At 46.8% G+C, this 24321-nt stretch overlaps 2 protein-coding genes and 1 non-coding gene across 10 annotated transcripts in view; 1 reads left to right on the top strand and 2 right to left on the bottom strand.

Annotated features, from left to right (window-relative positions):
* Positions 1-3957: 3957 nt before the first annotated feature.
* Positions 3958-17688, bottom strand: FKBP1B (FK506 binding protein 1B). Of its 6 annotated transcripts, none has more exons than XM_025354597.1 (5): positions 17503-17688; positions 13444-13491; positions 12852-12919; positions 6569-6681; positions 3958-4571 (listed from the first exon to the last, which is right to left on the bottom strand). In XM_025354597.1, the coding sequence occupies exons 4-5, from the start codon at positions 6677-6679 to the stop codon at positions 4443-4445; spliced, it is 240 nt and encodes a 79-aa protein (XP_025210382.1). In that variant the 5' UTR covers positions 6680-6681; positions 12852-12919; positions 13444-13491; positions 17503-17688; the 3' UTR covers positions 3958-4442. The 6 variants fall into 6 exon arrangements, 5 of the variants coding, with proteins under 5 accessions (XP_025210382.1, XP_025210380.1, XP_025210379.1 ...); XR_003115334.1 differs by lacking the exon at positions 12852-12919 and having other exon boundaries at positions 4287-4390; positions 4462-4616; XM_025354595.1 differs by lacking the exon at positions 12852-12919 and having other exon boundaries at positions 3958-4616.
* Positions 17689-17781: 93 nt separating this feature from the next.
* The window catches only part of WDCP (WD repeat and coiled coil containing), a 20354-nt gene continuing 13814 nt past the window's right edge, over positions 17782-24321 (top strand). For 2 of the 3 annotated variants that reach the window (XM_025354592.1, XM_025354591.1), the window contains exon 1: positions 19982-20094. Coding sequence is in view for 1 of the 3 variants with exons in the window: in XM_025354590.1 (XP_025210375.1) it covers positions 17832-17834 (3 nt within the window). In the remaining 2 variants the exon portion in view is untranslated. Of the gene's footprint in view, positions 17835-19981; positions 20095-24321 lie in introns of those variants that run through there. The other variant, XM_025354590.1, reaches the window with a different exon arrangement.
* Positions 21455-21558, bottom strand: LOC112605423. The gene has a single exon (XR_003115418.1). It is a non-coding gene; the product is annotated as a U6 spliceosomal RNA (small nuclear RNA).

Below are 24321 nucleotides of genomic sequence, written 5' to 3'. Positions count from 1 at the left end.
CAATGGACAAAGAGCATCAATTCTGCTTTTAATTGTATCTGAGTGTTTTTTGAAAGCAGTGTAAGAGAGTAGAGTCATTTCTAAGGGTGGGCAGATAAGAAAGGAGCCAGAGCTGTAATTTTCTTTTGAATGCTTTTATGAGTGCATTATTGGTTTTTGTAATGCATGTTGTGCCTTTAGGTAATGTAAAAAGAATTTTCTAAAAGACTTTCTTGTAAGAGAAAAACTGAAATTAGACTTTAAAACTTAGAGTGTGATTTGTCTAAGTGGCAGGCTAGCTTGCCTCTGGTGTAGTTGTTTTAATAACAAGGAGAAAGTCCTTCTATTAGCAATCATGACCAGTCCATCATTTGGATTGATATATGTTAGCTGAATTTCGTGACCTAAAGTTAAGACTTTTAAAACTTCCCTCTAATTTGGAAATTCCATATCCTGTCCCAATTAAGTTACAAGAACTTGCACTCAGTGGACAAACACTGACCCCCCACTCTGCACACAGTACTGCACCAAGATGCTGAGGATATAATTACGATCAGTCCTTTGCACAAGGCATCCAAAGCTCAGTTTTTCAAATGCTTTTAAGAGTGCAACAGATGACTGTGTTTATATGTGCACACATGTGTGCCAGAGCTGCTTGACTTTCTTTTTTTTTTTTTTTTTTGAGACGGAGTCCCGCTCTGTCGCCCAGGCTGGAGTGCAGTGGCGCGATCTCGGCTCACTGCAAGCTCCACCTCCCGGGTTCACGCCATTCTCCCGCCTCAGCCTCCGAGTAGCTGGGACTACAGGCGCCCGCCACCACGCCCGGCTAGTTTTTTGTATTTTTAGTAGAGACAGGGTTTCACCATGTTAGCCAGGATGGTCTCGATCTCCTGACCTCGTGATCCACCCGCCTCGGCCTCCCAAAGTGCTGGGATTACAGGCTTGAGCCACCGCGCCCGGCCCTTGACTTTCATCTAGGTTAAATTTTTGAGTTTCTAAGAAAAAATTTGTATGAATAGAGAATTCATTGACTGAAAGTTTGAAAACAACTGACGTGACCTTGATCTTATTTTTTTATTTTTTTTTTATTTTTGGAGACGGAGTCTCGCTCTGTCCCCCAGGCTGGAGTGCAGTGGCCGGATCTCAGCTCACTGCAAGCTCCGCCTCTCGGGTTTACGCCACTCTCCTGCCTCAGCCTCCTGAGTAGCTGGGACTACAGGCGCCCGCCACCTCACCCGACTAGTTTTTTGTATTTTTTAGTAGAGACAGGGTTTCACCCTCTTAGCCAGGATGGTCTCGATCTCCTGACCTCGTGATCCGCCCGTCTCGGCCTCCCAAAGTGCTGGGATTACAGGCTTGAGCCACCGCGCCCGGCGACCTTGATCTTATTATTGCTCTTCTGTTTAACAACTTTAGTGGCTTTCACAGGCCAATGTCCAAACTCATTAGTATGCTGCATCATAATTTTCTGCATCATCTTTTTTTTTTTTTTTTTTTTTTTTTTTTGAGACGGAGTCTCGCTCTGTCGCCCAGGCTGGAGTGCTGTGGCCGGATCTCAGCTCACTGCAAGCTCCGCCTCCCGGGTTTACGCCATTCTCCTGCCTCAGCCTCCCGAGTAGCTGGGACTACAGGCGCCCGCCACCTCGCCCGGCTAGTTTTTTGTATTTTTTAGTAGAGACGGGGTTTCACCGTGTTAGCCAGGATGATCTCGATCTCCTGACCTCGTGATCCACCCGTCTCGGCCTCCCAAAGTGCTGGGATTACAGGCTTGAGCCACCGCGCCCGGCCTCTGCATCATCTTTTAAAGCTCCAGTAAAATGGTTCATTTCCCAGTTTACCTGCAGAGCCTAGTCTGTCCTCTCCAGGTGCTAGCCAGTATGTATTTGCACTTTTGGGGGAGTTCTCTTAGTGGGTGTCTTCTTTGACCCACCTCAGCTATAAATACTCTAGACCAAGATCTTTTATATACCCCATAGTGGGCACCTGAAATAGTCCTTGATGCCGTATTTAGTTATTGGTGTCACAGGAGAAAATATGCATATGTCTTTTATGCAGGCTGACTTCTAAGAAATTATTGTAGGCATTTGTGTCATCAAAGAAAGCCAGGAACCAAGACATTCTGAAGGAAATACCTTCTGGCTGGTCTAGTCCCACAGTAGAGGTGAGCACAGGGACTTTGGGTGACTAAAATGCAAGGCAGTTCCTTTCTTATTTTGTGCGTCCTAAACCTCTGCTTCTTCATTAGCTCCTACACCCTCAGCAAAGGAATACAGCCAGGACTTCTTGGAGACAAAAAAGGTAGATCATGTAGCCAAGATGATATGGCCTCATAGCATGTATATGACATCATGTGACATGTATCAGTGGGTCTATGAGGAACACTAGCAGTACCTGTTACCAGCCCCTCCCTCCTCAATCTTGAAACAATTCCAAGTTGTCACTGATAGAAAACCCTATTGGCTGAGTGCAGTAATTTAAACCCGTAATCCCAACACTTTGGGAGGCTGAGGAGAGAAGATAGCTTGAGGCCAGGAGTTCGAGACCAGCCTGGACAACATAGTGAGATTCCCCCATCTCTATTTTTTTAAAAATAATAAATAAATGCTTTAAAAAAAAAAAAAGAATAACCCCAACTATGGCCAGGAGTTTTTCTCACCCTATACCAACTGAAAGAAAAATGTTTGAGGCTGGACGCAATGGTTCACGCCTGTAATTCCAGCACTTTGGGAGGCTGAGGCAGGCGGATCACAAGGTCAGGAGGTTGAGACCATCCTGGCTAACATGGTGAAACCCCGTCTCTACTAAAAACACAAAAAATTAGCCGGGTGTGGTGGTGGGCGCCTGTAGTCCCAGCTACTCGTGAGGCTGAGGCAGGAGAATGGCGTGAACCCAGGAAGCAGAGCTTGCAGTGAGCCAAGATTACCCACTGCACTCCAGCCTGGGCAATAGAGTGAGACTGCGTCTCAAAAAAAAAAAAAAGAAAAATGTTTGAGCACATTGCCCCAGGCTCCTCTGACCTATACATAACCTATACCAATAAGTGGGTTGATTTTAAAACCTAACTGGTGTTTCTGGTCAGTTACAATAAATGTTGATGAAATAAGCACTATATGTGGAAAGAGTTCAGAATCATACATTTTTCCCAAAAGTAATTCCTCAGTGTAAGTCAGAACAAATCTAGGTGAAACTAAGCAGTGTATGTGAAAACAAGCTCAGAATCACACATTGTTTTCACAAGGAACTTCCCAGTGTGAGTTAGTATATGACTTCAAGCCCTTAATACACCTTTATTTGTTTGGACGCACAAAGTGTTCTGTTTCCATCTGGGTGAGTGGGGCTCATCCCTCTGGCTGTAGTCCAAACAAAGATTGCAAGAGCACATAAGGTGCTCAAATCCCACATCTGATTGCTAAGCTACAAGATTTGGAGCCTATATTTCTTTAGTTATGTAGAGGAGGATTCTGAGCCTGAGATGAGTGGCAGGTAATATCTACTTTGCAGGGTTGCTTAGAGGATCGATGGTAATAATTTAAAACTATATACAGCCAGGCACAGTGGCTTACACCTGTAATCCCATCACTTTGAGAGGCCAAGGCAGGCAGATCACTTGAGGTCAGGAGTTCAAGACCAGCGTGGTCAGTATGACAAAACCCTGTCTCTACTAAAAATACAAAAATTAGCCAGGCGTTGTGGTGAGCATGAGAATCATTTGAACCCAGGAGGCGGAGGTTGCAGTGAGCCAAGATTGTGCCACTGCATTCCAACCTGAGTGACAGAGCGAGACTCCATCTCAAATAAATAAAAAAATAAAAAAGTATGTAGAACAAGGCCCAGCATGTAAAATGCTCACATTGTAGCTATTATATTTATCACTCGCCTAGCTACTTGGAACCCTGTTTCCTTTCCACTCTTTCCCAGGGGCAACTGGCTTGTGTGGTCCACAGAGCACTTCCTACCTAAAATAAGGATGGACAGGAGTTTGTCAAGCACAGAGCCTTTATTTTACATATTTCCAAAGAGGACATTGTTTAAGTGAGCAGCCAACAGAATTTATAAGAGAGAAAGTGACAGCAAAGGTAACTGGCTCAAGTCCCTCTGTGTACGCCATGTACATTTCATGTCTGAGCACCTTGTGTATGTGGCTTAAGTGAAGGTAAGGCAGTGTAGATTGTGCGAACAAGAGATCTGTGTTCTGTCATCAGGAAAGGCTACTACATGCATCACACAAAATGCACAACCTGAAATGCTTCAATCTGCAACCGAAGTTTCCTCAAGCAAGGATTCGCATGAACACTGACGAACACATACAGAGCAACTTGGGCAGAGAGAATGGATGATGCCATGGGGCAGTGAGGTTAGCACACTGATCAAGAGCCCCAAACGGGAGGAGCCGTCCCAGTGGCAGAGCAGGCTAGGAGGGTGAGCAGCAGCCATCTCCAGCCACCTTGAGTTCCTTCCTGCCTTCACTCTAAGTTGAGCAGCTCCACGTCAAAGATGAGGGTGGCATTGGGAGGGATGACACCGGGGTGGCCCGTGGCTCCATATGCCACATCAGGGGTGCAGGTCAGCTTCGCCCTCTGCCCCAAGCTCATCTAGCAGGGATGGGGGCAGATGGGGAGAGGAGAAAGAGGACGCAGCTTGATTTAAAAGAAAAAAGTTAGATGACTATGGCATTTTCCCAAACCATCCTCAGTGTTAACTCTGAAGATCTCAGATGAATTTTACATGGGTTACATTGAAATTTTGCTAAGAGCTGTAACAAATGCAGATTCTGCTTCAGCAGAAATGTGACTGTGGAGCAGTAACCCTCACAGAGCGTTCTCAAATTCATGCATCTGACAAACATTACTGGTTATTCAATTTGTATATGACTGAAACACTTTCATTTGTTCACCCTCTTCCAAAGAATAGGCCTCTTTAGGAAAGAGGGTATATGAATAGCACATGTAAATACTCAAGTAGGTGACAGGAGCAGTTCATTAAAGTGGTTTAGAAACTAGAGTCACCAGCAAGATGGCAAGGGGGACCTACTGTGGCCAACCATGGTGGCTCACAGCTGTAATCTCAGCACTTTGGGAGGCCAAGGTGGGCGGATCACTTGAGTCTAGAAGTTCAAGACCAGCCTGGCTAATACGGCAAAACCCTGTCTCTACTAAAAAATACAAAAAGGCCGGTGTGGTGGCTCATGCCTATAATCCCAGCACTTTGGGAGGCCGAGGCAGGTGGATCACCTGAGGTCAAGGAGTTGGAGACAAGTCTGGCAAACATGGTGAAATCCCATCTGTACTAAAAATACAAAAATTAGCCGGGCAGATGGTGACGGTGCACACCTGTAATCCCAGCTACTCAGGAGGCTGGGGCAGGAGAATTGCTTGAACCTGGGAGGCGGAGGTTGCAGTGAACCGAGATTGTGCCACTGCACTCCAGCCTAGGCAACAAAGTGAGACTATGTCTCAAAAAAAAAAAAAAAAAAAAAAACAACAGTAGCTGGGCATGGTGGCAGGTGCCTGTAATCCCAGTTACTTGGGTGGCTGAGGCAGGAGAATCGCTTGAATCCAGGAGGTGGAGGTTGCAGTGAGCTGAGATTGTGCCACTGCACTCCAGCCTCGGTGACAGAGTGAGACTCTGTCAAAAAAAACACCAAAAACAAGACCTATTGTAAGGGAGCATCATAAGGACTTCACAGACAGACCAAGGAAGAAGAGCTTGAACCAGGGCTCATCACAGCAGTTGTTGAGAACCCGCTCAGCATTAGTAGGACAATTGGTGAAATTTAAATCTATTTTTGAATTTTGAATAATCAAAAATTTGAATAAGTAATATTGTATCAGTGTGAATGTCCTGGTTTTGATAATTGTACTATGGTTATGCAAGAAGGGGAAGCTGAATAGAGTATAGAAGAACTCTGTACTATTTCTGTAATATTTTTGTAAGTCTGAAATTCTTTCCAAAAAAGCAAAAAAAACAAAAAATCTTTTTGGCCTACTCCACCCCAACTCTTCCGCCACCTCAGTCCCAGACAACTGGTAGACCTCAGCTAGCTTATTTTTTTGTTTTGTTTTTTGAGACAGCATCTCACTCCATCGCCTGGGCTGGAGTACAGTGGCAGAATCTCTGCTCACTGCAACCTTCACCTCCCAGGTTCAAGTGATTCAACTGTCGCAGCCTCCCAAGTAGCTGCGATTGCAGGTGTGCACCACCACACCTGTATTTTCAGCAGGGACAGGGTTATACCATGTTGGTGAGTCTGGTCTTGAACTCCTGGCCTCAAGTGATCCGCCACACTCAGCCTCCCAAAGTGCTGGGATTACAGGCATGAGTCACCATGCCTGGCCCTCTCAGGTAGTTCTAAGCAAGCCTAGGGGATGTGCTTGGGATGAGAGCTCCCAGGGACACAAAAGAGTCATGCTGGCAAGGAGAGGGGTGGGGACACAAAGCCAGGAGGGGATACCAGATGGCGTTGCCATGCCCTGGCGGTAGAGTCAAAGCAGTAGTGGTCTGTGAGTGGGTGAAGGTGGAGGTGGAGGGCAGAGTGCTGAGCCCAGATCCCCAAGTCTCCAGATCTCCTTTAATGTGAATCCTCACCTACCTGGGCTGCGCCCTCTTCAAAACCTTTGATGACTTCCTGTTTGCCAATTCTGAACTTGAAAGGTTTGTTTCTGTCTCTGGATGAATCAAATTTCTTCCCATTTTGGAGCATTCCTGTCAAAGCAAGAATCGGGTGCAATAGAGCTGTGGTCATGAGTTAACTCCCAATTCAGATTCCACATGTCTAAAATGGAATGCCTTTTCTGCACACACCTGCTCCTCTTCCAATCGTCCCTATCCATCCTGTTGCCCAGGCAGGAAATCTGGACACTTCCCTCTGCCTCACCCCCACATACTACCTATCACTAAGTCCTCCATATCTTTGTAATCCACCTATTTTCTTCATTTCTATTTTATTTATTTATTTATTTATTTATTTATTTATTTATTTATTTGAGACGGAATCTTGCTATGTCACCCAGGCTGGAGTGCAGTGGCACGATCTCAGCTCACTGCAACCTCCACTTCCCGGGTTCAAGCGATTCTCCTGCCTCAGCCTCCCACATTGCTGGGATTACAGGCACCTGCCACCACACCCGGCTGATTTTTGTATTTTTAGTAGAAACAGGATTTCGCCATGTTGGCCAGGCTGGTCTTGAACTCCTGACCACAGCACCTGCATCAGCCTCCCAGTGTTGGGATTACAGGCCTGAGCCACTGCTCCTGGCCTTTTCTTTGCTTCTATTACCACCACCAAGTAACCAGCTTATTTCACCTGTACACAGGAAGAACCTCCTAACTGGTCTTTTTGATCCTCTTTTACCCGCCTCCATTTCGTTGTTCACTTGGCATCCAGACTGATTTTTTTTTTCTTTAAACACAAATCTGATTCTATTACTCCCCTGCTTAAAATACTTCAATAGCTCCCCAGGGTAGAATTCAAATGCCTACCTTGCATACAGGCACTTCACGATCCAGCTCTTGCCTGCTTATAACCCTCTCTGTTCTCCCCTTCCTTCCCTTCCCTCTGTGTCCTATTCAGGTCATGCCTTTCTCAAATTCCTCTGCACTTTTCAACTTTTTTTTTTTCTGAGTCGGAGTCTCCCTCTGTTGCCCAGGCTGGAGTGCAGTGGTATGATCTCGGTTCATTGCAACCTCCACCTACCAGGTTCAAGGGATTTTCCTGCCTCAGCTTCCTGAGTAGCTGGGACTACAGGTACCTGCCACTGCGCCCGCTAATTTTTTTCGTATTTTTAGTAGAGATGGGGTTTTGCCATGTTGGCCAGGCTGGTCTCAAACTCCTGACCTCAGGTGATCTGCCCACCTTGGCCTCCCAAAGTGCTGGGATTACAGGCGTGAGCTATCATGCCCAGCCAGACTTTTCAACTTTTTTATGTCACTTCCTCTGCCTAAAGGTCTGCTTTCCCAGCTATTCCAGCCTCAGGTTGAGTCCTCACATAAGGTTCCTAAGGTTTCTTAAGTTTCCTCCAAAAGGCAAAACCCAAAGACTGCATCATCCCCTACTGCAGGGAACAGTGTCAGGTGACCTAGCTGGTCAGAGGTGGCCTCCAGACTCTGTACTAATAGGGCTGTTTGAAACCAGAATCCCCCCAGGTGCTAGTCCAGCAGTTCCGGGTCCCCCAGTTTCTGCTTCAGAAGCCTTGTCATCCCCATGTCCACATGTCATCTCAGTTCAGCAACTCAAGGCCCAACAGCTATTCTCAATTCTTCTGTGACTCTGACTCAAAGATCAGACCTTCTGTAAATGATGCGGTTCCATGACTGCTCCTGGCAGTCCCTGGACCACCACAAAAGGCCGTTTGGGACTAGAAAAAGACCTTGCTTGAACGTCCAGAGACTGGGTTTTGACTTCACTCTGGCACTAACTCATTGTGTGACATTGGGCAAATCACTTCCTCTTCCAGGGCCTCAGATATGTCATGTTTAACATAGGAAGCGTGGCCAGCTTAGTGTTGGAGCATCTATGATGCCACTTCCTAATTCCTTCAACTAAAATGTATATTAGAGAAACAGACTTATTTAACTGCTCTCTCAGTAAAATACATCAGGCTTTTGCCCTGGGTACTAAATGAGGCAAAGGAGAAAACCCTTCTGGCTACACAGAGGTACATGCAGGTGGATGCTAACAAGATCAAATACAATCTCGTGCATTTGCTAAGGTTGCTAAGATTTTCAAATACACAAAGATACTTGTGCATGCTCACATGCCCTTATGCACTCATACTCAGGAGAAAAGATGTGGTGGCCAAAGAGATGCTAAGAAAATATTTAGATACATAGATCTACATACATTCACACAGATACGTACTTGTACAAATATGCACACGGATATGCACACACACGCACACATTCACATACTATTTATACACCAACTTTCCTTTCTCATTCCTTAGTTTCTTCAGGTTTTATGTGACTTAATCTACTTTGGATAAATAACTTCAGTTATCTCTTGCTACAAGTTCAGCCAAAACCATGCAGTCTAGAAACAGACCCACTTATACGGTGATTTGATTGGACAAAGATGCCACTGCAATGCAGCAAATAAAGGATTTTTTTTTTCTTTTTTTTGCATTAAGGTTGTTGAGTCAACAGTATATTCATATGGGAAACAGTATATTCATATGGGAAAAAAAATGAACCTTAACCCCTACCAAATCCACACACAAAAAAATCAATTCCAGATGAATCATAAACCTAAATATGAAAGATAGAATAATAAAGCTTCTACAAGATAATAAATAGAAGGATATCTTCATGACCCAGAGACAAAGATTTCTTTTTTTTTTTTTTTTTTTTCCTGAGACGGAGTCTCATCTCTGTCACCCAGGCTAGAGTGCAGCAGCTCGATCTCAGCTCGCTGCAACCTCCACCTCCCGGGTTGTTCAAGAGATTCTCCTGTCTCAGCCTCCCAAGTAGCTGGGATTACAGGCATGCACCACCATGCTTGGCTAATTTTTGTGTTTTTAGTAGAGACAGGGTTTCACCATGTTGGCCAGGCTGGTCTCAAACTCGTGACCTCAGGTGATCCACCCGCCTTGGCCTCCCAAAGTGCTGGGATTACAGGCATGAGCCACTGCACCCGGCCTGATGAAGATTTCTTAAACTTAACACAGAAAGCACTAACCATAAAAGAAAAGATTGATAAATCTAGGCCGGGCGCGGTGGCTCAAGCCTATAATCCCAGCACTTTGGGAGGCTGAGACGGGCGGATCACGAGGTCAGGAGATCGAGACCATCCTGGCTAACACGGTGAAACCCCGTCTCTACTAAAAAAAAAAAACAACAAAAAACTAGCCGGGTGAGGTGGCGGGCGCCTATAGTCCCAGCTACTCGGGAGGCTGAGGCAGGAGAATGGCGTGAACCCGGGAGGCGGAGCTTGCAGTGAGCTGAGATCCGGCCACTGCACTCCAGCCTAGGCGAGAGAGCGAGACTCCGTCTCAAAAAAAAAAAAAAAGATTGATAAGTCAGACTTCATCAAAATTAGGAACTCTGTTCAGGCCAGGTGCAGTGGCTCACACCTGTAATACTAGCACTTTAGGAGGCCAAGGTAGGAGGATCAGTTGAGCCCAGGAGTTCGAGACCATCCTGGGCAACATAGGGAGACCGCCCTCTCTACAGATAAATTAAAAATTAGCCAGATGGCCGGGCCCCGTGGCTCACACCTGTAATCCCAACACCTTGGGAGTGAGATCCTATCTCAAAAACAAAAAAGAAAGAAAAAAAATTTTATAAAGAAAGAAAATAAGAAAAAATAAACAATAAAAAAGGACTTCTATTCAAAAGCTACTATTAAGAGAGTAAAAAGGCAAGCCACAGTGTGGGAGAAGATGTTTGGGATAGATACAACCAACAAAAGACTCATATCCAAAACATATACAAAACTCCTATAAATCAACAAGAAAAAGACAACCGGCCAGGCACCGTGATTTATACCTATAATCCCAGCACTCTGGGAGGCCGAGGCAGGTGGACCACCTGAGGTCAGGAGTTTGAGACCAGCCTGGCCAACATGGCGAAACCCTGTCTCTAGCAAAAACCCAAAAATTAGCCGGGCACGGTGGCTCGCACCTGTAATCCCAGCTACTCAGGAGGCTGAGGCAGGAGAATCACTTGAACCTGGGAGGTGTAGGTTGCAGCGAGTGAAGATCGCACCATTGCACTCCAGCCTGAGCAACAAGAGTGAAACTCCGTCTCAAAAAAAGAAAAAGACAACCTAATTTTTTTTAATGGGCAAAATTAGAGCAGTCTAAAGAGGATATCCAAATGGCCAGTAGGCACATGAGAAAGTGCTCAACGCCATTCATCATCAGGGAAACACAAATCAAAACCACAACGACCAGTCTGGCCAACATGGCAAAACCCCGTCTCTACAAAAAATACAAAAATTAGCTGGGTGTGGTGGTGTGCACCTGTAATCCCAACTACTTGGGAGGCTGAAGCACAAGAATGGCTTGAACCTGGGAGGCAGGGTTGCAGTGAGCCGAGATCTTACCACTGCACTCCAGCCTTGGTGAAAGAGCAAGATCTTGTCTAAAAAAAAAAAAAAACCCACAATGAAATGGTACTGAATACTCACCAGAGCAGGCCAAAACCAAAACAAAGCCTGGCGTGGTGGCTCATTCCTGTAATCCCAGCACTTAGGGAGGCTGAGGCAGGCAGATCACCTGAGGTCAAGGGTTTGAGACCAGCCTGGCCAATATGGTGAAACCCCATCTCTACTAGAAATACAAAAATTAGCCGGGTATGGTGGTGGGTGCCTGTAATCCCAGCTACTCGGGAGGCTGAGGCAGGAGAATCGCTTGAACCCAGGAGGCAGAGGTTGCAGTGAGCCAAGATTGTGCTATTTCTCTCCAGCCTGGGCAACACAGACTCTGTCTCAAAAAAAGAAAAAAATAAATAAACAAAACAAAACCTGACAATACCAAGTGTTGGGGAGGACACAGGGTAACTGGCACTCTCCTACACAGCTGCCTAGAGTGGAAATTGGCACAATGACTTTGGAAAGCTGTCGGACAGTACAGCTAATGCTGAGTCTAGGTACCCCACTTCCAGGTATATACCCAACAGCAACATGCACATATGTTTGTACACATGTACACTAAGAGATGCCTGCAAGACTGATCAAAGTGACACTGTTTGTAATAAATAAAAACTATGAACAACCAAAATGTTCATCAGCGGTAGAGAGGATACATAAATTGCAACATACTCATACATTAAAATACTGTAGAGGAATAAACCACTCTGGATATATCTCGCAGACATAATATTGAGTGACATAAGCCAAACACAAAAGAGTACATATGCTATGGTTCCATTAAGATGAAATGCAAAAGTAGGCAAAACCAATCCATGGAGACAAAAGTCAGAGTAATAGTTGCCAGCCAGGCACAGTGGCTCACACCTGTAATCCCAGCACTAGGAGGCCATGGTGGAAGGATCACTTGCATACAGGAGTTCGAGACCAGCCTGGACAACATAGTGAGACCCTCATCTCTACAAGAAATTAAAAATTAGCCAGGCATGGTGGCTCGTGTCTGTGGTCCCAGCTAGTCAGGAGACTGAAGCAGGAGGATCACTTGAGCCCGAGAGGTCGAGGCTGCAGTGAGCTGTGCCACTGCACTCAGCCTGAGTCACAGAGTGAGACCTTGTCTCAAAACAACAACAACAACAACAAACCAGAAAAACAATGATAGCTACCTTTAGGGAGGTGAAATGAGTGGAAGAAGGCATCAGAGGGACTTTTGGGGATGCTGGTAATGTTCTATGCTTCTCTGAGTGGTAGTTACCTAAGTGTGATCACTTTGAAAAAATTCATTGACCTGGACATCTTACATTATGTTCTCTACTATATTTATATTTAACTTAAAAGTTTCCCAAAAGTCCCACAGTCTCCTGCTGTGTTTGATAAGACAGTCTCTCCCAAGACCAGAGCTGCTGCCCTATGTATGTATTGTGAAAGGACTTTGCAAAAGGATGTTGTGGTTTCAGTAACTTGATAAATACTGGTCTGTCTACAACATTTAAAATTGTTAAATCAATTACACAGGTCAGAGGCCCCAGAGGACCCATGGTAATTAGGCCACATCACCAGGAGATAAAACATGGTCCAACCCACTGACATCAGCGACCAGCAACACAACTGCTGAAAACATCCACACCGTCTGCGTAGAATTAACCTTGTGCTTCACGCTGGCTCACAGAACTGCTAAAAATGGCCCCATCCGAATATGTCCTAGGAATTAACCTGGCCTTGCTGTCTGCTAAATGGCTGTCATCGAGTTTGCCACTTTAGGAAGCAGGTCACAAGGTAGGGTGCTCACCCCCCTTGGAACAAACACCTGCTCATGATCTTCCTGCCAGCAGTCCTGAGGAACTCGCTCTACCTCAGCTGCAGATAAAGAGCATCCAACAGGGATCAGTCCCGCTCTGGGCTCCCCCAGCACCCAGAGACAAGCACAGCCATCACCCGACACCTCAAATGGCATCAGAGCCTCTGGGTGACTTCTCTGTCCTCTCCCCTCCTCTTCTTCTCTAATGATACTGCAGGATGGAGAGAGAGTCTGCTGGGAGCTCTCGGAGGGATTTCTAAATATCAGACAGACCCAGCAGGGACAGGGGCTCCACTATGCCTGCAACAGAAGGAAGGGGACTGAAGGTGTTTGACTCACCTAGAAGCTGGCACCATGGATGGCCCTTGCTGGTAGAAGAGGGAAAGAGTTGGCCTTCCAAGCCTCCTTTATCATTGCCACTAGACTGGCTGGGAGGAGTAGGGGATGGCTGGTCACAGGGAGACCCTGCTGCCTTGGGCTTTAGGTCTGATTCAGAGGCAAGCACCTCTGGAGAGAAGCTCAGAGGACAGCCCTGCCTTGGGAGGGGCAGGACTGGAGTGGGGGCTGAGGGGGTGAGACTTACCTGTGTAGTGCACCACACACGTCTGGCCCTTCTTGGGGAATGTCCTTCCTGCAGGGAGACATGAGGGCAGATGAAGGAGTAGGGTATTGGAAAAACACCTGGGACATTAAGTATGATCCTGACCAAGAGCTCCAGCCTGCATTCCCCTCCACGCCATGCAGATGCCTGTGGAACTAGTTCTGGCTACTGGCCCTGTACGAGCCAGAATGAATCACGTCACCTCTCTGGCCTGGATTTACTTTACCCCCTGAGTTTTCTCAACTCTGCTCTCTCCTGGGCTTTCCCACCACCCACCCCCACTTTCTTTGATTGCCCCTTTTACTTCACATCATCCACTCCACAGACATTTACAGTTGGCCTCCTATGTGCCAGGCCTGGACCAGACTTCAGACATGCAGAGCAATGTATAAACTCATGAGGAAGGTAGGGAAACAGACACACAAATACCAGATTACAATGCAGATTATAATCCATCCATCAAGGATGAATAAACGGAATCATTTACAAATATTTGCAGAGAGGCCAGGCATGGTGGCTCACATCTGTAATCCCAGCACTCTGGGAGGCTGAGGCATGAGGATCACTTGAGCCCAGGAGTTCTGGATCACCCTGGGTAACATAGGGAGACCCCATCTCTAAAAAAAAAAAAAAAAAAGAAAATTCTTTTCAATTAGCCAGGTGTGATGCTGCACACCTATAGCCCCAGCTACTCAAGAGACTGAAGTGGAAGGATTGTTTGAGCCCAGGAGGTCAAGGCTGCAGTGAGCTGTGTTCATGCTACTGCACTCTAGCCTGGGTGACAGAGTAAGACCCTGTCTCAACAAACAAACAAAACAAAACCACAAATATTTACTGAGTACCTATGGGGTGCCACGCCTGTGCCTGATCACAGGGATACAGCAGTGAACACTACAAACAGGATCTCTATCCCTGTTCTTTTAGAGTTTACTTTTTTTTTTTTTAAGAGTAGGGGTCTCAGTGTGTCACCCAGGCTGGAGTGCAATAGCATGATCTTGGCTTAGTGCAGCCTTGACCTCATGGGCTCAAGCAATCTTTCTGCCTCTGCTTTCTGAGTAGCTGGGACTGCAAGTGCATGCTGCCATGCCCAGCTAATTAAAAAAAAAAAAAAATTTGTAGAGACAGGGTCTTGACATGTTGTCCAGGCTGGCCTTGAACTCCTGGGCTCAAGAGCTCCTCCCATCTCAACCTCCCAAAGTGTTGACATTATAGGCATGAGCCACCACACCTGCCATGGACTTTATATTCTAATAGACAGAGACAATATTTAAATATGCAAAACGATTATGGATTATGATGAATACTCTAAAGAAAACACACACAATGATGTATTAAAGGGAGATGCAGTGGGACAGACCATTTCAGACAGAGTGGTCCAGGATGGCCTCTTGAAGAAGGTGCCCCTGGAACTAGGACTTGAAGGATGAGCAAAATACTGGGAATTAGCACTTGGGGAAGGAGTAACAAGTGCACAGAATCAATCCATTTGCAGCGAGCAAGGAGGTTAGGTGGAAAGAAGGGAGGGAGGACAGAGGTGGGAAGGAGATGGATCATACAGGGCTTGCAGAGCCGGATTTCATACTAAGTGCAATAGGAAACCACTGGAGGGTTTTAAGCCAGAGAATGACATAATCCGAATTAAGATTTTATAACATCACTCTGACTGCTATGTGTAGGATGGACAGTTAGGCGTCTGTTGCAATAATCCAGACAAGAAGTCAATGATAGCTTGATTTAAGGTGGTGGCAGCAGAGAAGAGAGTGAAATAGACTGGAGACATATTTTGGAAGCAGAGCTGACAGGGCATGCAATCAAATTGGAAATGGGGTCCAGGATGAGGACAAAGGAGACAACAAGAACGATGCTTGGGTTTTCTGTTTGGGCAACTGGATGAATAGTGGAACTATTTCCTGAGATAGGGAAGACGGGAGGAACAGATTTGTGCGGGTGGCAATCTTGAGATGCCTATTAGACATCTGAGTTTATATTGCAAGTAGGCAGATGAAGAGTCTGCACTGGAGATATAAATTTGGCTGGAATTTAAAGCTCTGGGGCTAGATAACAAAGCCTAAGGAAGGCTAACCACAGAGCCAACATTTAGAGGACTTTATGGGAGCCTGGAGGAGGGAGCAGCTAACTGACTGCAGAAGTCAAGGAAAATATCATAGAGGAGAGAATGGCGAAGCCAGGTCTTGAAAGACAAGTAAGAATTTGCCAGAGGAAGTAAAAAAACACCATCTGGGAAGAGGGAATGACATGTAACATGTTCAAAGGCCTTCAGTCCAGCAATAGCGGGAACCCTGTCTGTTTCAACGCTGTCACCTTAGGGCCTAGCACACACGTTCAATAAATATTTGCTGAACGAGTGGTGTGTTCGACAACTTGCAGGCAGCTTGGGAAAGCTGGAGAAAAAGTTGGTGGTGGGCTCAGGACAGGTGGTGAGAGATGAAGCTCTAGTGTGGAAGATGAGAATAGACCACAGCACCAAAGGCCCCTCTGCCTGGGGGAGAGGGAAGAATCATTAAAACATCTTCTACCTGAGGGAGGGGCATGGTCAAATATGCATTTGTTTTCTTCTTCTTCTTCTTCTTATTTTTTTTGAGACGAGTCTCGCTCTGTCACCCAGGCTGGAGTGCAGGGGCACAATCGGCTCACTGCAACCTCTGCCTCCTGGGTTCAAGCCATTCTCCTGCCTCAGCCTCCCCAGTAGCTGGGATTACAGGCATGCACCACCACGCCTAGCTAATTTTTGTATTTTTAGTAGAGACGGGTTTCACCATGTTGGTCAGGCTGGTCTTGAACTCCTGACCTTGTGATCCACCCGCCTCGGCCTCCCAAAGTGCTGGGATTACAGGCATGAGCCACCACATTTTAAGAAGAGTCTTCAGGCTATGATGTAGAAAGGGAGTGAATATGAGATTGGGGATGAGATTGAAGGCAGGGAGGAGAGGCTGAAGATGGGGAGATTAGCTCAGGGGCTGCTGGGGGATGAAAAGGCCTCAGGGAGACGCTTTCTGGGACCCAGCATCAAGGTTTCCTGCGTGGGCAAAGAATCCTGTACCCCAGGGGATATCCAAAGTAGTGGTTGGGATTGGACAAGGAGCATGGCCTGGAGCCAAGAAGTTCTCCAATTTCCTGGGGAGGGGAGCTGTTCATATTAATAATATCTGATATGAAGTTTGCCCATCAAACCCTGCAGACAATGGGAGCTTTGGTATGAATTAAATTTCAAGAAATAAAGAAATGGCTATTCCTTGCACACCCAGACCCAGTAATACAAGGGCTTGGGAAAGTGAGATAAGGAAGGGGGATGAGGAGGATCACTTAGGGGAGAAGGTGGGAAGCTCAAGTTCTGTTTTGGATTTGCTGACTAGGGAGCACCTTGGGACCTCCAGGGAGAGGTCCGGCCTCAGGTCGCAGGGCTGGGCTTAGAAGCTTCAATGTGGAGGCCATGGGAGTGGACAGGGTGGCCAGGGAGTCTGAACGCGGCGGGAGGATAAAGCGAGATCCGGAAGCCGGCAAGGGAGCGCTTCCCCCTTTCCCAGCCTGGGTCTGTCCCCACAGCCGCTCACAGCCCGGCCCACAGGGAAGCGACCGACAGGAGGCCCGGCGGGGGACGCGCTAGGAGGAGGTCCCGGAGCAGCGGAGACCCGAGAGCAGGTCCTGCTTTCCAGAGCTCGCCGAGCAGGGCAGGGAAAGCTAAGCCGAAACCCAGCCTGGGGTATCAGCAGCAGCGGATAACCGAACGGTAGCAGCGGCGACAGGAGCAGCCCGGGGTGGTGGGCCGCAGACCCCCGGCTCCGGGCCGCAGACCCCCGCCTCCAGGCTGCCACCTACATTCCCCTAGGTGAGTCGCGGAAGAGGATGGTGGAGGATGGTCTCCTAGACCCCCAAGAATCCCGTCCGGGGTCTCCGCCTGCCCTCCCCATCCAGCCCCCCGACCCTTCAGCACCCTCCGCGCCACCTCCGAATCAGACCCCCGCCCTCCGGGCTCCGCCCGGGGACCCCTCCCCTCCCCCGGCTCCGGAGGGAGCCCGGTACCGTCTCCGGGGGAGATGGTCTCGATCTCCACGCCCATAGCGGTCCCACAGGCCCCGCCTCCGGGGGTCCCTGCTGCTGCCCGACCCCGGCTCTGCTCCGGTCCCGGCCCCGCAGTCGCTCCGGCTCGCCTCCCCGCCGCCACTGCAGAGCCAGAGGAGGTGCGGCTGGAGTCGGGACCTGCGCGGGGAGGGGCCACTGGGAAGGGGGCGGCGGGGCGGAGCCGCGCGGAAAGGTGGGGTCGGCCGGGGCGGGGCCCGGGGGAAGGGACCCCGCCCGGCTGTTAGCGAGCCTGGCCCCGCCTGACGACATTAACCCACTGACCGGGGAGCATGGTAAGCACAACCACATCCTCCATCCATCCATTCATTCGCCCATCCGTCCAACACACATTTATTTAGCATCTAATCTGTACTAAGCTCTGGGAAGTCAACCCGGTCCTACAGACTTGTGGGGGGTGGGGGGCAGAAGGGGCAAAGGCCGGCAATTAAACCATTATTTTATTTTTGTTTTTTTTTTTTAGAGAGAGAGGATCTTGCTCTGTCGCCCAGGCTGGAGCCCAGTGGCGCGATCATAGCTCACAGCAACCTCGAACTCTTAGGCTCAAGCGATCCTTCTGCCTCAGTCTCCCAAGTAGCTGGGACTAGAGGCTCGAGCAACCACGCCCAGCTAATTTTTTATTTTTTGTAGAAACAGGGTCTCGCTGAGTTGCTATCTAATGAAACCATCACTTTAATTAGATGCGCTCAGTGCCGTGCTGTTCAGAGCGTTGCGGAAGCACCGAAGAGGTTCCTACCCTCGCTAGGCGTCCTGGATCTGTTGGAGCAGAGCTCGGGGAGGGAGGGAGAACACCAGTCATTGCTGACTCTCCCCCATACCCTTAAACCCCTGTTCGCCATTTCATGTAGTTTTGCTCGACGCACATTTATTGGGTACTCAATTTTCAAGGCAAAGAAATGCGCCCTGGGGATACCAATTGAATTAAGACAGAATGGCTGTTTTCCAGGTACTAAATCTGAGAGAGATGGGGACACACAGTTACCGCATGGAGTGATTAGTGCTGTGGAATGAATGAATGCATATGTAAATGAATTCTACTTTGAGTTCCTCCTCCACCTAAAAAGACAATCAGGAATCTAGAAAAATATTTTTTGGAGGAGGTAATATTTGTTTGAAGGGTAATTGGGACTTTTAAAACTTTTTTTTCCGCTCGTTATTACCTGCATTGTTCCAAAAATTGATGTGAGGCCGGGCATATCAATTTTTGGAACAATGGCTCACACCTGTAATCTCAACACTGTGGGAGACCGAGGCAGGAGGATTGCTTGAGCCCAGGAGTTCAAGACTAGCCTGGGTAACATAGCAAGATCCCGTCCCTCTCTCTCTCTCTCTCTTTTTTTTGAGACAGAATCTTCACTCTGTCGCCAGGCTGGAGTGCAGTGGCACAATCTCGGCTCACTGCAACCTCCGCCTCCCGGGTTCAAGCGATTCTCGTGCCTCAGCCTCCCAAGTAGCTGGGATTACAGGCGTGAGCTACCAGCGTCCGGCTAATTTTTAAATTTTTAGTAGAGACCGGGTTTCACCATGTTGGCCAGGCTGGTCTTGAACTGCGGATCTCAGGTTATCCGCCCGCCTCGCCTCCCAAAGTGCTGGGATTACAGGCACGCCATCTTTATTTTTAAAAAAAGAAAAGAAAAGAAAAAGAAAAACATAAAAACTGATGTGAAGGTATGATTCTGCTAAGTGGCACTGGAAGATAGGCATGGGGAGAAAAGCCTGGCAAACGGGCCTAGAATGAGCCCCAAGGGTGTTCTTCCTCCATTTCCCCATCCCCACTCTCCCGGATGCTTAGCTCCCAGATGAGGTTGTCTGCATCCCTGAAGGTGGACTGGCTGTGTTGTTCAAGAAAGATGATGGTCAACTGTACTGTGAAGGTCAGGACCTGGAATTCCTCATGCGCTGCTCCGAGATGTGGCCCAGTCTTCCAAGCGTGTGGCTGGTCTAAAGAAGCCTAAGGGATGCACTAACTCCACAGGCTGTGGCCAGAGCAGGCACATTAGGGTGGGTGTAGAACAGGGATTTGTAGCTGGGACAGGCCCATGAAGCGACTTCAGATGAATGCATGATATTCTGTGTACAGATAAGAACATTTTCCTGGACAGATTTTATCAGATTTTAAAAGTTAAGAAGCCGTGTTGATCCTAGGGCTCCTGGACTCCTTAGACAAGAGAACCGAGGAGAAGTGGGGAAAGAGCTCAAGTGCTTAACGGAGGGAAAATGTGGCGGGCTTGCGGTCGGTGGTTTCATGGGGACTACAACTCCCAGCGATCCATGCGGTACAGCCAGAGCTTATTGGCCAGTGGGATGAACCCTCTCCTAATGTGCACATTCAAAAACCAATAGACGGGGCCATCTAGGAGATTGCCTATCCCATCAGAGGACCACTCACCTATCAGAGGACAGATATCACCGCCCACCTATCAGAGGACTGAGGGCCGGTGCTTCCGGTGACTGACCAGAGCTTCTTATCTGCGGCGGCGTGAGGTTGGGCGGCCCCAGGGACACTGGTGTTTTTGTGAGGCAGTGAGAGCTAAGGTATTTTGTCTCCACTGCTGCCGGGCCTGGCGGGTGTGGGGAGGCTGTAGGGGGTCGGGAGGGAAGTGGACCGGCTCTTGGGGGATGGGGGGCCGGAGGGAGGAGATTCAGGCGTGCAGAGAGGATGAGAAGAATGGGGCGGGCCGCGTGTGCGGGGTCGCGGGATGAGGACCGAGCTGGGGGTGGATGAAACGAGGGAATACGACTGTGACTAGTGAATAACACTCCTGGGAATATGTCCCAAGGAAGTCATCCAAAGTCAGGAAGTGCTTTAAGCCTTAAGACCTCGGTCCCAGCGTTATTTATAGCGAGATAAAGTTGGGTACAGCTAGGAGCAGTTCAGTACATTATGTCACTTCACTGAGTGTATGTGAAGTGGCCTCTAAAACTAATTTATAAAACTTTTAAATAACATGGGGAAATGCTAATATATAATGTTAAGTGAAAAAACCGTGATACAAAGTTGCACAGTATGACTGAAAAAGTTTGACAGCCAAACTATGCATAGAAGAGTCTAGAGGGATGTAGTAATTTTTTTTGGATGAATGTTTTTTCGTTAACTCTTCTTAATTTTTTCCTGTGTATGATTTTTGTTTTCAAATAAGTGTAAAGGACTTGAAATCATTTTATAGTGGAAATACAATAAACTTGGAAAACAAGTGGGGGGAGGGATATACTTTCGTTTAAACCTGCTGGAAATGCCAGTTCACCTGAATCCCTTGATTCTCATCATGAGTTGTCTTTAAAGAAGATGAAAAACACAATTAAATGGTTATATACTGAGCACTGGCTCATGGTTTTCTGACCACCTCTCCGGAGACCTGAACTAATACAGTGGTCTTTTCCCTCCTAAAACACCCAGGGTTCTTGATTTCATGTTCTCCAGAAAACTTACACTCTGGAGATTGTGAAACAATAGGTACATAGTTAGTTTCAGGCAAAATCAGTAGCGTTGGGGAATGCGTGAAGGTCATTTAAACCTTGGTCCTCCTGGCCCTCTGATCTTTAACAGTGAGGTTCTCCACCACCTTGACTTTTAATTATTAACCCTGAGTCAGTGATTTCCAGATCCTTACCTCTGACTGCCTAAGGTACATTGGTACCATGTAGACATCTTACATGAAGCACATGTTAATTTCAATTGGTCACATACTACACACGTTCCTCCCCTACTGCCCCCGCCCACTCCCCCCCCAGCAGGGTTTCACTCTGTCACCCAGGCTGGAGTGCAGTGGTGTGATCATAGCTTACTGCCTTGAACTCCTGAGCTCAAATCCTCTCAGCCTCCAGAATAACTAGGACTGCAGGTGTGTGACGCTGCACCCAGCTAATTTTTATTTTTATTCTTTTTTTCTTTTTCTTTTTTATGGAACACTTCACAAATTTGCAAGTCATCCCTGTGCAGGGGCCATGCTACTCTCTGTATCATTTCAATTTTAGTATATGTGCTGCCAAAGTGAGCACCCACCTCATTTTTAAAAATTTTTCTGTAGAATTGGAGTCTCCCTGTGTTGCCTAGGCTGGTCTTGAAATCCTGGCATCAAGTGATACTCCTACCTCAGCCTCCCAAAGTGCTGGAATTACAAGTGTTAGCCATTGTGCCTGTCCTGCCCTGCCCTTCCTTTCTCTTTCTTTCTTTCTTTTTTTCTTTTTTTTTTTTTTTTTGAGATGGAGTCTTGCTCTGTCACCCAGGCTGGAGTGCAGTGGTGCGATCTTGGCTCACTGCAACCTCCGCCTCCTAGGTTCAAGCGATTCTCCTGCTGCAGCCTCCCAAGTAGCTGGAACTACAGGCACGTACCACCACGCCCAGCTAATACTGTATTTTTAGTAGAGACAGGGTTTCACCATGTTGGCAAGGCTGGTCTCAAACTCCTGACCTCAGGTGATCTGCCTGCCTCAGCCTCCCAAAGTGCTGAGATTACAAGCATGAGGCATCGCACCCAGCCTGCCCTGCCTTCCTTGCCTTTGAAACATGCTCTGGTTAATGGTTCAGCAGTTTCTCAAGCTAAAAATCTGGGTGTTATCCTTAATTCTGTTTTCTTCCTCACTACTTATATTCTATCTGATATCACTGTCTGTTCCATCTGCCTTAGAAGCATCTCCTGAATAATGGCCTTCTTTCTCTACTGAAATAGTTGCAAACTTGCTTCACTTTCACTTTGTGGCATTCAAATTACTTGTCAACTTTCTTCCTTCTCAGGTCCATTCTGCATATTGTCACTCGAATATATGCTGGTTCCCCCAAGATTCCAAATTCCCCAGTATGCCCTTTATGATCAGAGAATAAACTTAGAAAGATATATCAATATCTGATAATATAAGACTTTAAATGCCTTGTTAAGACATTTCGAGGCTTTTTTATATGTACTGTAAATGTGGGGATTCATCAAGGGTGTTTATGCAGAAGAGCAAAATGATCACAGCTGTGCTTTTTTTTTTTTTTTTTTTTTTTTAAAAAGATAATTCTACCCAACAACACATAGTATGCAGGCTCATTTGGAAAGTAGAGACTGGTATCAAGGAAACCTCTCCTTGTTTTACCCTAATAAAAACGGAGAAGTCAGAACCTGGGCTAACACAGGAGTAGAAAGGAATGGAGCAGATTTTTGTAATTATTGCATTTTTGAGAAAAATGTGCCACATTTCTTCTTGTTACTGAAGATGACAATATTAAAATTCATTCTTCTAAAAACCTCAGTAAACTGGCCTCTACAGTGGCTCACGCCTGTAATCCTAGCACTTTGGGAGGCCAAGGCAGGAGGATCACTTGAGGTCAGGAGTTTCAGCCTGGCCAACATGGTGAAACCCCGTCTCTACTAAAAATATAAAAATTAGCTGGGCGTGGTGTTGGACGCCTTTCCCAGTTCCTTGGGAGGCTGAGGCACAAGAGTCACTTGAACCCAGGAAGTAGAAGTTGCAGTGAGCCTAGATCATGCCACTGCACTACAGCCTGGGTGACGGAGCAAGACTCCATGCCCCTACCCCCCAAAAAAATAACCTCAGTAAACTTATTCCCATGTTTGTTTTTCTCTTATTCCCAAATCCTTGTCTTTTGCTACCCTGGCCACACACACCCTCATTGACATTAGACTGAACTTGGTATCCTAAAATATATAAATTGACTTGGATGTAATTGGCCCATTAGGAATTTTCTCTGCCCATGAAAGTGTATCATGCATTATTTATCAATAAAAGTCTTTTTAAGTACATAAGTAGATATTAGGGGGAAAACATTTATTATCTTTCATAAGACCAGTGGGATAGAGATCACAGTGTTCTTCGTTAGTAATGACAGGACTTTTTTCTCCATTTAGCAAGCCGCTGCAGAACCACTTAATCTGACATTATATATAAAAGCATAATAGACCTTTTTTTAAAAAAACAAAAAAGTAAAAGATCCTAAGAGCAAGGACAAAGCTAGCAAGGAGATATGAGAAATAATTTACAGATGAGCAAATCACCAGCTTGGTAGAGAATACATTTCTTTGGATTTAGAGTCTGAAGACAACTTCTCAAGTTCTGCCTTTAACACTTAGTAAAACAAGGCTGAAAAATGTCATTTAGATTCAGTGACAGGGAAGCGCTGGTGGCCTGGTGAGAGGTGTTTTGGAGAAGAGATTGGAATGGAATTCATTTTAAGTATATTAGAAGAGAATGAGTGGTGAAAAAAATGAGTACTGTCAGTTTACACAGTTCTTTGATAACTAATAAGGTTAAACATCACTTTATATATGTTTGTAGATTGTTGTGGGATTTTTTGTTTTGTTTTAAGTAGGGACAGTATCTTGCTGTGTTGTCCAGGCTGGTCTCTCATCTCGAACTCCAGGGCTCAAGTGATCCTTCTGCCTTGGCCTCCTAAAGTGTTGGGATTACAGGCATGAGCCACTGTGCCTGGCCAATAGTCATTTTGTTTAGTTTTGTTTTGAGTCCCACTCTGTCGCCCAGGCTACAGTGCAGTGGTGCCATCTTGGCTTACTGTAACATCCGCCTCCCGGGTTCAAGGAATTCTCATGTCTCAGCCTCCCAAGTAGCTGGGATTACAAGAGTGTGCCATCACTTCTGGCTAATTTTTTGTATTTTTAGTAGAAACAAGGTTTCGCCATGTTGGCTAGGCTGGTCTCAAACTCCTCACCTCAGGTTATCCACCTGCCTTTGCCTCCCAAAGTGCTGGGATTAAAGACATGAGCTACCTGGCCCAGTAATTTTTTTTTTTTTTTTTTTTTTTGA

This window comes from Theropithecus gelada, chromosome 13, assembly GCF_003255815.1.
Source record: "Theropithecus gelada isolate Dixy chromosome 13, Tgel_1.0, whole genome shotgun sequence".
In the NCBI taxonomy this organism is placed as follows: domain Eukaryota; kingdom Metazoa; phylum Chordata; class Mammalia; order Primates; family Cercopithecidae; genus Theropithecus; species Theropithecus gelada.
Note: the sequence above shows the minus strand (reverse complement) of the source record. Positions and strands in the feature narration are given on the sequence as shown.

Bases quoted from the DNA above. Each gene is read 5' to 3' on its own strand.
- FKBP1B (XM_025354594.1), bottom strand. From the start codon at position 17,539: ATGGGCGTGGAGATCGAGACCATCTCCCCCGGAGACG. The intron at 6,682-13,443 runs GTAAGTCTCACC...TTGCTTTGACAG, and splicing joins GTGTGTGGTGCACTACACAG to GAATGCTCCAAAATGGGAAG. The intron at 4,572-6,568 runs GTAGGTGAGGAT...CATCCCTGCTAG, and splicing joins TTGAAGAGGGCGCAGCCCAG to ATGAGCTTGGGGCAGAGGGC.